Below are 12135 nucleotides of genomic sequence, written 5' to 3' on the forward strand. Positions count from 1 at the left end.
CAGACTTACAGTCATTGATTGGAGAATATAATCTGTACCTCTCTATAAGGAGGAATGTCTCTGACCGAAGGAAACTGAAAGTTGTTCAATAATTGACCTGAGTGAAAAGGTGTTTCAGATTTATCTCCCAATGCTGTTGCTGAGTTTAGCGGCACCTCCAGACTACACACGGACAATACGGCTTAGAGGAGGTGATCTATATGGAATGGAGGGTAAAGTACCTTTGAACAGCACCTTTGGATAGCATTGAACCCACCAATGTGATAAGGCCAACTGTCCAAACCAAAGTATCCAGGGGGCTAAGAGGTTGATAAAGGAGTCAAAATCGGCCTATGACACAATTCTGCTATAGAACAATTAATATTTTATGTTAAAAAATGTCCAATGCCTTATTCTTGGTCTCCATTATGATTTTTCATTTTCTTAAGGACATGCCCCCTTGCTTATTCAACTTCTTGCTTTATTCTAAAAAAGAAGTTAAAAAAGACTGTTAATAAAATTGTTATACAGTGTTCAGGAAATGGAATGCTGTGAAAAAATAGAAATTCTATTCTTTGATGTAATAATATAATTTTAATTGTATAGTCTACTTTATATAATTATTACACATAATTTCAATATAAGTGTAATTCTCAGATCCTGAGTGGACTTTAAAGGATCATTCTCTATCTAAATGTCAGCATTAATTCTCACTCTATGACAGTTTTTTTTAAATTTCATTTTTAAATATATTTTACTGATTATGTTATTACAGTTGTCCCATTTTCCCCCTTCACTCCCCTCCACCCTGCATGCCCCCTCCCACCCACATTCCCCCCTTTAGTTCATGTCCATGTGTCATACATATAAGTTCTTTGGCTTCTATATTTCCCATACTATTCTTACCCTCCCCTGTCTATTTTCTACCTACCATTGTTGCTACTTTTTCTCTGTACCTTGTCCTCCTCTCTCTCTCCCACTCTCCTGTTGATAACCTTCCATGTGATCTCCATTTCTGTGGTTCTGTTCCTGTTCTAGTTGTTTGCTCAGTTTGTTTTTGTTTTTATTTTAGGCATCGTTGTTAGTAATCATGAGTTTGCTGTCATTTTACTGTACATATTTTTTATCTTCTTTTTCTTAGATAAATCCCTTTAACATTTCATAAAATAAGAGCTTGGTGATGATGAACTCCTTGAACTTGACCTTATCTGAAAAGCACTTTATCTGCTCTTCCATTCTAAATCATGGCTTTGCTGCATTCGAGAGTAATCTTGAATGTAGGTCCTTGCCTTTCATGACTTTGAATACTTCTTTCCAGCCCCTTCTTGCCTATAAGGTTTCTTTGAGAAATCAGCTGATAGTCTTATGGGAACTCCTTTGTAGGTAACTCTCTCCTGTCCTCTTGTTGCTTTTAAAATTCTCTCTTTGTCTTTAATCTTGGGTAACTTAACAATGATGTGCCTTGGTGTGTTCCTCCTTGGGTCCAATTTCTTTGGGACTCTGAGCTTCCTGGACTTCCTGGAAGTCTATTTCCTTCACCAGATTAGGGAACTTCTCCTTCATTACTTGTTCAAATGAGTTTTCAATTTCTTGCTGTTATTCTCCTTTTGGCAGCCCTGTGATTTGGATGTTAGAGCATTTAAAGTTGTCCCAGAGGTTCCTAAGCCTCTCCTAATTTTTAAAAATTCTTCTTTCTTCATTCTGTCCCAATTGGATGTTTATTTCTTCCTTTTGTTTCAAATCATTGATTTGAGTCCTGGTTTCCTTCCCTTCACTGTTGGTTCCCTGAATATTTTGCTTTATTTCACTTTCGGTAGCTTTCTTCCTTCATTTTGCCACCAAACTCAATGAATTCTATGATCATCCTGATTACCACTGTTTTGAACTCTGCATCAGATAGGTTCTCTGTCTCCTGGTCACTTAGCTCTTTTTCTGGAGTTTTGATCTGTTCTTTCATTTGGGCCATATTTCTTTGTCTCAGCACACCTGTTAGGTAGTAAGGGGGCAGAGCCTTAGGTATTTGCCAGAGCGGGTCAACCCTCTTTGCTGCACTGTGGCACTGTTTGTGGGCGAAGGGTCAGAGAGGGAACAATGCCACTCACTTGCTGTACTTTAGCCTCACTTTCCAACAACCTCTCCCATGAGACTGGAAGTTTCTCTAGCCTTTGCAACCCCTGCAGTATTTTGCAGCTAGATTTGAGTGTTTAGTTTTCTGTTCAGCCATCTTTACCTCACCCCCACAACCAGTACCTTGCCACCTGTCCTCTCTGCTCAGCTGCCTTTCTCCCATCTCTGCCTCTCCTATCAGCCTGGGTGAATGTTTCTCTAACTCCATGGTTGTCAGAGTTCCACGCACTTTGATTTTCTGGTACTTCTGGTTATTTATTGTTTTCAAATTGGTTGTTATCCTTCTTTTGGTTGTGGCAGGAAGTGAAGCATTTCTACCTATGTCTCCATGTTGGCTGGAACTCCCAAGAGAGTAGATCTTAAAGGTTCTCATCACAAGAACAAATTTTGTATCTATGTGTGGTACAGATGTTAACTGGACTTATTATGGTGATCATTTCACAACAAATACAAATTTCAAATCATTATGGAGGGAGGTCCAAGATGGTTGCAGCATAGCAGGATGCTGAACTCACCCCTGCCCATGAGCACACTCAAATAGACACCTGTATATAGAGAGCAATTACTCCTGCAAGACAACTGAGGGCTGAGTGAACAGCTTCTGAACAACAAACAGGAGAAAGAGACTGAACAGGGAAGACTGGGAAACTGGAGGAGCCCCTCTGGGAGCTTTGGGAACTCTCTGGGCCAAGGAGCTTATAAGCACCATTGTTTACATCTCCCTCCACTTGAATAAGGCTGGCAGAGTTTTATTTGGGTGCTTTGGCCAACTGGCAGAATCACCTCAATGCATTCACAGACATACTGCATGGACTAGTTTTTGTCCAAACAGAGGGAGAAAACAAGAACAATAGGGCTCCACCTCAGCACCTGGCCTCCCTGACAGGAGCTGCTCCAGCCCAGTTGGCCATGCACCAGGTACTGTAAATGCCTGTCTTTACCAGTGTATTTCACACACAAAGCCTACACAGAGGTCGCATATACACAAACCACTTTTGATAAGAGAGAGACTATATAGATAAGGCTGGGGAGCTATGGGAGCTATCCAGGGACAGAGGAAAGATCACTTCTCAGGGGAGCCAGAGGAAAACAATGAGTTACATACAAAGGAAACACAGGAAAGCTATCAGCTGATTTATCTGCATCAACTTTACAGGATGAAAGGGAGTGGCAGGCATCTTTAAAATGCTAAAAGAAAGGAACTTACAACCTAGAGTAGTTTACTTAACAAGGTTATTATTCATATTTAAAGGAGAAATAAAGAGTTTCCCAGACAAACAAAAACTAAAAAAGTTCATCATTATTAAAAAGACAATAGGTTTGGGGAGGATTGAATGTGGGAGGTGAGGGGTGGGCAGAGCAGGGGAGAGTAATGGGGGGGGGGAAGATAGAGACAATTGTAATTGAACAACAATAAAATTTTTAAATAAATAAATAAAACAGCTTTATAGAAGTGTTAAAGGGTCTTTTTTAAGCATAAAAGGAAAGGCCATAATCAGACATTAGAAAATATTAGAAAGGAAAAAATGTCATAGACAATACCAAATATTTGATAAATACCATTAATCAGACATTTAAAAAGCTAGTATTAAGGTCAAAAGAAAAAAGTATGAAACCACTAAAACACCACAAAAAGATCTAAAACATGACAGCAATAACAAAGTGTGGAGGGGCAAGTAAAAATGTAGTCCTTGTAGAATTAAATACCTATCAGCTTAAAATAGACTACTGTAGATATAGAATGATATATATATAAATCTCATGGTAACCACAAACCAAAATTTCCAGAATACACACAAAGAATAAAGAGAAAAGAAACCAAACAAAAACACCAAAGAAAACCAGCAAACCACAAGGGAAGAGGTCAAGAGAAGAAGAAAGAAACAGAGGAGAACTATTAAAACTGCCAAAAAATAGTTAACAAAATGGCATGAGGTATATACTTATCAATAGTTACTTTAAATGTAAATGGATTAAATGCTATAATAAAAAGATATAGGGTGAATGGATTTTAAAATATGACCCATCTATCTGTTACTAACAAGAGACTCACTTCAAAAAGAAAGACACATACTGATCAAAAGTGAAGAGATGGAAAGACATTCCATGCAAATAGAAATAAAAAGAAAGCTGGAATAGCAACTCTCATATCAGACTAAAGAGACTTTAAAACAAGAAAATGTAAGAAAAGACAAAGAATATTACATAATTATAAAGGGGTAAATCCAGGAAGAAGATATAACAATTGTAAACACAGATCAAGTTTGCCAAATATCCAAACAAGAACAAACACCTGTCCTCAAACTATTCCAGAATATTCAAGAGGAAGGAAGACTCCCAAGCTCATTTTATGAAGCATTATCTTAATTCTGCATTTATGCATTATCCTAATTCTGAAATCGTGTAAAGACACTACAAAGAAAGAAAATTTTAAGCCAATATCCATGATGAACATAGATGTATACATTCTCACAAATTGTTAACAAACCAAATTGAGCACTACATTAAGATCATACACCATGATAAAATGAGATTTATTTCTGGGATGAAAGATTGGTGCAATATCCACAAATCAATTAATGTGATATACCACATAAACAAAATGAAGGATTAAAATAATATAATTTCATAAATAGATACAGAAAAAGCACTTCATAAATTCAGCAACAATTCATGGTTAAAAAAAACCTCTCAGCAAAAACAGAATAGAGGGAAAACATAGTTCAAAATAACAAAAGCCATAAATGGCAAACTCACAGCTAAATCAGACTCAACAGGCAAAAACTAAAAGCATTGTTCTTAACATCAGAAACAAAACAGGATTGTCCACTTTCACCACTCTTATACAACATACTAGGGGAAATATTAGCCACAACAATCAGACATAAAGAAGAAATAAAAAGAATCCAATTTGGAAAGGAAGAAGTAAAACTGCCCCATTACCTGTCACATTTCACCTGGTGGTATCCTGAGACTGAGGTGACTTGAACACAGAGGGAAAGCCCACTACCTCAAGGAATACAGAACATTTTCCAGGGCCAAGGTGACACCATTTTACTGAGACCCCAGAGGTACCAGGTGTTCAGGAAGAGAAAACAAGAACTTCTGCTGTAGCATTATATATTGGGGAAAAAAATTAAAACCTGTACTCCCCAACCTGTTGAGTGATTAAGAAGAAAATTGTACCTAATAGAGAAGACTTTCCTACTTTACCTGCCCAGGCAGAGAAACCATGTATGAAGTACCATAAACAACCAAGGTAACAAGGTAGCTCAGAAGAAATATGAAGAGTATCCAGAAACCAAATTTAATTTTTTTTTTATTATTGTTCAAGTACAGTTGTCTCCATTTCCCCACCACCACTCACCCCAACCCAAGCCATCCCGACCTCCCACTTTGGCTTTGTCTATGGGTCTCTATGCATGTTCCTTAACAAACCTTCTCCCCCTTCCCCCATTATTCCTTATCAACTCCAATCAGGTTACTGTCAGTTCGTCCCTAATTCCAATGTCTCTGGTTATATTTTGCTTGCTTGTTTGTTTTTTTTTTTTTTAAATTAGGTTCCACATATAGGTGAAATTATATTGTACTTCTCATTCACTGCCAAGCTTATTTCACTTAGCATAACGCTCTCCAGATTCATCCAAACTGTTGCAAAGGGTATTAACTCCTTTCTTTCTGCTGCATTTCCATTGTGTAAATGCACCACAGTTTTTGGATCCACTCATTCACTGATGGCCACTGAGCTTGCTTCCAGCACTTGGCTGTTGTAAATTGTGCTGCTAATGGTACATAACAGTGGTGTACATAGGTGCTTTTGAGTTGGTATTTCAGGATTCTTAGGGCATAGTCCCAGCAGTGGAATTGCAAGATCAAAAGGTAGTTTAATTTTGGTTTTCTGAGGAAATTCCACACCATTTTGCCCAGTGGCTGCACCAGTCTGCATTCCCACTAACGGTTCCTTGGGTTCCCTTTTCTCCACAACCTCACCAGGACTTATTTATTGATTTGGTTATGGTGGCCATTCTGACTGGTGTGAAGTAGTATCTCATTGTGGTTTTAATTTGTATCTGCCTGATGGCTAGTGATGCTGAGCATCCTTTCATATGTCTCTGAGCCCTCTGTATGTCCTACTTGGAGAAGTGTCTGTTCAGGTCCTTTGTACATTTTTTAATTGGGTTGTTTGTCTTCCTGGAGTGGAGTCATGTGAGTTCTTTGTATATTTTGGAGATCAAACCCTTGTCTGAGGTATCATTTGCAAATATAATTTCTGATATGGTTGGTTCTCTTTTCATTTTGTTGATGTTCTCTTTAGCCATGCAGAAGCTTTTAATTCTGATGAAGTCCTATTTGGCTATTCTTTCATTTATGTCCCTTGCTCTAGGGGACATATTGGTGAAAATATTGCTGCACGGAATATCTGAGATTTTCCTACTTATGTTCTCCTCTAGGACTTTTATGATGTCACAACTTATATTTAAGTCTTTCATCCACCTTGAGTCTATTTTTGTGTGAGGTTTAAGTTAGTGATTGAGTTTCATTCTCTTGCATGTAAGCTGTCAAGATATCCCAGCAACATTTGTCGTAAAGGTTATTTTTATTCCATTTTATGCTTCTGCCCCTTTTGTTGAATATTAATTGACCATAGAGACCTAGGTTTATTTCTGGGCTATCTATTCTTTTCTGTTGATCTATGTGTCTGTTCTTACTAGTACCAGACTGTTTTCACTGCTGTGGCCTTGTAATATACTTTGATAATCAGGTATAGTGATCCTTCCTACTTTGCTCTTCTTTCTCAAAATTGCTGTGGTTATTCAGGGAGGTTTATGGTTCTAGATAAATTTTTGAAATGTTTGTTCTATATCTGTGAAATATATCATGGATATTTTAATGGGAATTATTGACTCTGTAAATTGCTTTGGGTAGTATGGACATGGTAATGATGTTAATTCTTTCAATACATGAGCATAGTACATGCTTCATTTTGTTTGTGTCTTCCTTAATTTCTTTCTTTAGTGTTGTGTAGTTTTCTGAGTACAGGTCTTTCACCTCCTTGGTTAGGTTTATTCCTAGGTACTTTGTTTTTCTTGTTGCTATAACAAATAGGACCTTTTCCTGGTTTCTGTTTCTGATATTTCATTGTAAGTGTACAAAAATGCCTGCAATTTCTGGATATTGACTTTGTATCTCACTGTTTTGCCTAATTCATTTACTAGGTCGAGTAGTTTTTTTGTGGAGTCTATAGGATTTTCTAAGTACACTATTATGTCCCCTGCAAAAAAGGACAGTTTTGTTTCTTCCTTTCCAATTTGGATGCCTTTTATTTCTTTTTCTTGTCTGATTGCTGTGGCTAGGACTTCCAATACTATGTTGAATAGGAGTGGTGAAAGTGGGCATCCTTGTATTTTTCTGATCTTGGTGGGAAAGCTTTTAGTTTTTGTCCATTGAGTATGATGTTGGCTGTAGGTTTCTCATATATGGCCTTTATTATGTTGAGGTATGCTCCCTCTACTCCTACTTTGCTGAGTGTTTTTATTATAAATGGGTGCTGTACCTTATCAAATGCTTTTCCTGCATCTATTGATATGATCATGTGATTTTTGTCTTTCCTTTTGTTCATGTGATAGAATACATTTATTGATTTGAAAATATTGTGCCAGCCTTGCATCACTTGGATGAATCCCACTTGATCATGGTGTATGATCTTTTTAATGTATTGCTGGATGAAGTTTGCCAATATTTTGTTGAGGATTTTAGCATCTATGTGCACTAGCAATATTGGCCTGAAGTTTTCTTGCTTTGTGTGTCTTTATCTGATTTGGGATTAGGATGATGCTGGCTTCATAAAAAGAGTTTGGGAGTCTTCCATCTTCTTGGATTTTTTGGAATAGTCTGTGAAGAATAGGGCTTAGCTTTTCCTTCAATATTTTATAGAATTCTCCAGTGAAACTGTCTAGTCCAGGGCTTTTGTGTGTTGGGAGTTTTTTTTTTTAATTATTGCTTCAATTTTGTCAGCTGTTATTGTCTGTTCAGGCTTTTGATTTCTTGTTCATTCAGTTTCAGAAGATTATAATTTTCCAGAAATTTGTCCATTTCACCTGGGTTTTCCAATTTCTGGACATATAGTTCTTTGCAGCAACTTCTTACAATCCTTTGTATCTCTGTGGTATCAGTTTTAATCTCTCCTCTTTCATGCCTAATTGTGTTTATTTGGGTCCTTTTTTTTTTCTTGATGAGTCTGCTTAAAGGCTTGTCGGTTTGTTTATCTTTTCAAAGAACCAGCTCCTGAATTTATTGATCCTTAGAACTGTGCTTTTAGTCTCTATGTCATTTAATTCCGCTCTAATCTTGGTTATTTCCTTCTTTCCACTTGTTCTGGGCTCTCTTTGTTTTTGTGCCTCCAGTTCTTGTAGGTGCAGGGTTAGGTGATTTGTTTGAAATGTTTCTATCTTTTTAGACCTGTATTGCTATAAACTTCCCTCTTGGGACTGTCTTTGCTGCATCCCCTAAGTTTTGGACTGCTGTAAGTTCATTTTCATTTGTTTCCACAAACGTTTTTATTTCTTCTTTGATCTTATCCTTGACTCTTTCATTGTTTAATAGTATGCCATTCAGTCTCCATGTGTTTGAGTGTTTTTGAGTTTTTCCTTGAGGTTGGTTTCTAGTTATAGTCCCTTGTGGTTTGAGAAAATGCTTGAAGTGAATTTAATTTTCTTGAAATTGTTGAGGCTTGTTTTGTGTCCTATCATGTGGTCTATCTTTGAAAATGTTCCATGTGCATTTGAAAAAAATTTTGCCTCCTTTGGAAGAAAGACTCTATATATATATCAGTTAAGTCCATTTCATCTAGGACATTGTTCAATGCCACAATATCTTTGTTGATATTTTGTTGAGAAGATCTGTCCATTTTTGACAGTGGGGTGTTAAAATCCCCTACAATAATTGTGTTGGTGTCAATATCTTTCTTGAAGTCCTCCAAGGTTTTCCTTATGTATTTGGGTGCTCCTATGTTGGGTGCATATATGTTTACAATGTTTATGTCTTCTTGATGGAGTCTTACCTTCAGTATTATGAAGTGACCTTCAGGTCTCTTTTCATGGGCCTTGTTTTGATGTCTATTTTGTCTGATATAAGTATTGCTACCTCAGGTTTTTTCCCAGTCCATTTGCTTGGAATATTTGTTTCTAGTCCTTCTCTTTCAGTCTGTGTAGGTCTTTTGTTCTGAAGTGGGTCTCTTGTAGGCAGCATATGCGTGGGTCATGATTTCTTATCCATTAAGCTATTCTATGTCTTTTGATTGGAGCATTTAATCCATTTATGTTTAAGGTTATTATTGACAGGTACTTATTCATTGCCATTTTTCATACCTGAGTTCCCCTCTCTCTCATTGTTTTTTATTCTTGTTCTTAAAGCAGACCCTTTAGCATCTCTTGCATCGCTGGTTTGGAGGAGATGTATTCTTTGAGCTTTGTTTTGTCTGGGAAACTCCTTATTTGGCCTTCCATTTTAATTGAGAGTCTTGCTGGATAGAGTTGTCTTGATTGCAGGCCTTTGCTTTTCACTACTTGGAATATTTCTTGCCATTCCCTTCTGGCTTGGAGTGTTTCCATTGAGAGGTCAGCTGCTAGCCTTATTGGTGTTCCTTTGTATGTTACTTCCTATTTCTCCCTTGCTGCCTTTAAGATTCTCTCTTTGTCTTAGAGTTTTGCCATTTTAATTATGATGTGTCTTGAAGTGGGCCTCTTTGGGTTCCTCTTGCTTGGGACTCTCTTTGTTTCCTGGACGTGTGTGACTTTTTCTCTCATAAAATTAAGGATGTTTTACATCACTACTTTTCCAAACAGGTTTTCTAATCCTTGATGTTCTTCTCCTCCTTCTGGTATCTCTATTATATAGATACTGTTGTGTTTCATGTTGTCCTGCAGTTCTCTTAACACCTTTTCATTTTTTCTGAGTCTCTTTCCTTTTCTTGCTCTTTCTGGGTGCTTTTCTACCTTGTCTTCCAGCTAGCTGATTCAATCCTCTGCTTCATCTAGCCTGCTTTTGATTCTTTCTACTGTGTTTTTCAATTCAGAAGATGTATTCTTTATTTCCTCTTGGCTCTTGTTGATAGTTTCTATGTCCTTTTTCATGTTGATATAGTTTGAAGTGAGTTCATCATAGTTTCCCTGTAGTTTTTGGTAATTCTCTGTGAGCTCATTGAGGTTCCTTATAACCAATGCTTTGAACTTAATATCTGATAGTTGACTTGTCTCTATTTCACTTAAAATTTTTGGTGAGGCTTCCTCCTTTCCTTTCATTTGGGGTTTATTTCTTTGTCTTCCCATTATTTGTGAGACTGTTCTTGTTAGCCTCTGTTTCTTAAATTGATCTGTTCTGACTACCTGGGTTTATGGTGTGAACTTTTATGGTAGGAGACCTATGAGATTCAATGGTGCAGTCTGTCTCCTTGATTGCCTGAACTTGCTGCTCTTGGGATGTCATTTATTTTGGCTCTCTGCATGTATTTGGGATTTGAATGTTGTTGGGTCTTTCTTTGGTGGGTCCTTCCCTCCAGCTGGTTAACTGAGGGTCACTTCACCCAGCAGGTCTTGTATGCTGTTGTGCAGGTACAGACAAGTTGTGTTGAAGCTGGTTCTTCTGTCTGTCCGAGGTTTTGAGTCTTCTCTCTTGCTATTGTTCAGTTGTTTGTTCTGGTTAATTTCTCCACCTTTTAGTTGTAATTCCAGATTGGCACCGGGAGGAGGTTAGTGTGACTTCCATTCACTACTCCACCATCTTCCTCCATTGCCTATATGCCAAAACTTTCTGGGTTCAGTTTCATACTCTGTCGAGACTGTCTCAAAACATTGCTCTCTTAAGGCTGCATCCTTGAAAATACTAAGTGCCAAAAGTTAAATGTTTGGTCATGTTTTTGGTAAAAAACAAGCTAAAATTCAAATTCTTTTTAAACCTACTTTTGTGACTGACTTATTTTACTTAGCTTAATATTCTCCAGGCCCATTCACACTGTCACAAAAAATAGTATTTTCTTATTTTTTATAGTCAAGTAGTATTCTGTTGTGTAAGTGTACTGTAGCTTTTTTATCTACTCATCTACCAGTGGGCACTTGGGCTACTTCCAAATCTTGACTATTATAAACAATGTTGCAATAAACATAGGGGTAAATATATTGTTTTGAATTAGTGTTTCAGGGTAAGCCAGTCAGAGAAAGACAAATACCATATGATTTCAGTGATAAGTAGAATCTAATAAACAAAATAAACTAACAAAGTAGAAACATACTCATAGATACAGAAAACAGACTGACAACTGTTAGAAGGGAGGGAGATTGGGACACTTGGTGAAAAATGTGAAGGGATTAAGAAAAAAGAAAAGAAACTAGTAAAAACTAATAACCATATGGTGGTTACCAGAGGGAAAGGGGTTTGGGGAGGGTAGGCGATGGTAAAGGGGAGATACATGGTGATGTAAGGAGACTTGACTTTGGGTAGTAAACACACAATACAATTGTGTGCATGAAACCTATACAATTTTATTAAGCAATGTTACCTCAATAAATTCAATAAAAATTTAATGAAAAAAAACCCTACTTCCAGCTGCAGGAACGGGCCATGAGAGTGTATGTGTCATATCTGAAAGGGTATTCTCTCCAATGATCAGCCATGCTTCCCTCTGGAAAAGCAGACTAGCAGCTGCAGGATGGGCATCTGGACCCTACACCATATATTCCTGAGATGCTTAAATATTGCAATGGATATGTATCATTGTACTTTTATGATTGAACCACCATTAATGGATGTATATAGAAAGAATTAGGGAGGAAATACTAATAAATTCAATGGAACACAAGATAATAGAATTACTGTTACATTTAGCTCTAAAGTTTCTGTGCACTAAGTAAAATAGGAAACAAGTATGGATCACTGTGGCAGACTCTAGCCAGCAGAGTCCACCTGTTGTGACTGGAGACTAGAATAAATGTACAGGTGACAGCAATCCTGTGGAGAAAAAGGGAATAGTGCAGC

The 12135-nt window shown here is 37.3% G+C and overlaps 1 protein-coding gene across 1 annotated transcript in view; it reads right to left on the bottom strand.

Annotated features, from left to right (window-relative positions):
• LOC114494918 (butyrophilin-like protein 2) overlaps positions 1 to 12135 on the bottom strand; it is a 173633-nt gene that overhangs the window by 82956 nt on the left and 78542 nt on the right. The window contains 1 exon segment of the mRNA XM_036023887.1: positions 907 to 927. Within this exon segment, the coding sequence (XP_035879780.1) occupies positions 907 to 927 (21 nt within the window).

The sequence above is a fragment of the Phyllostomus discolor genome, chromosome 4 (assembly GCF_004126475.2).
Source record: "Phyllostomus discolor isolate MPI-MPIP mPhyDis1 chromosome 4, mPhyDis1.pri.v3, whole genome shotgun sequence".
Classification (NCBI taxonomy): domain Eukaryota; kingdom Metazoa; phylum Chordata; class Mammalia; order Chiroptera; family Phyllostomidae; genus Phyllostomus; species Phyllostomus discolor.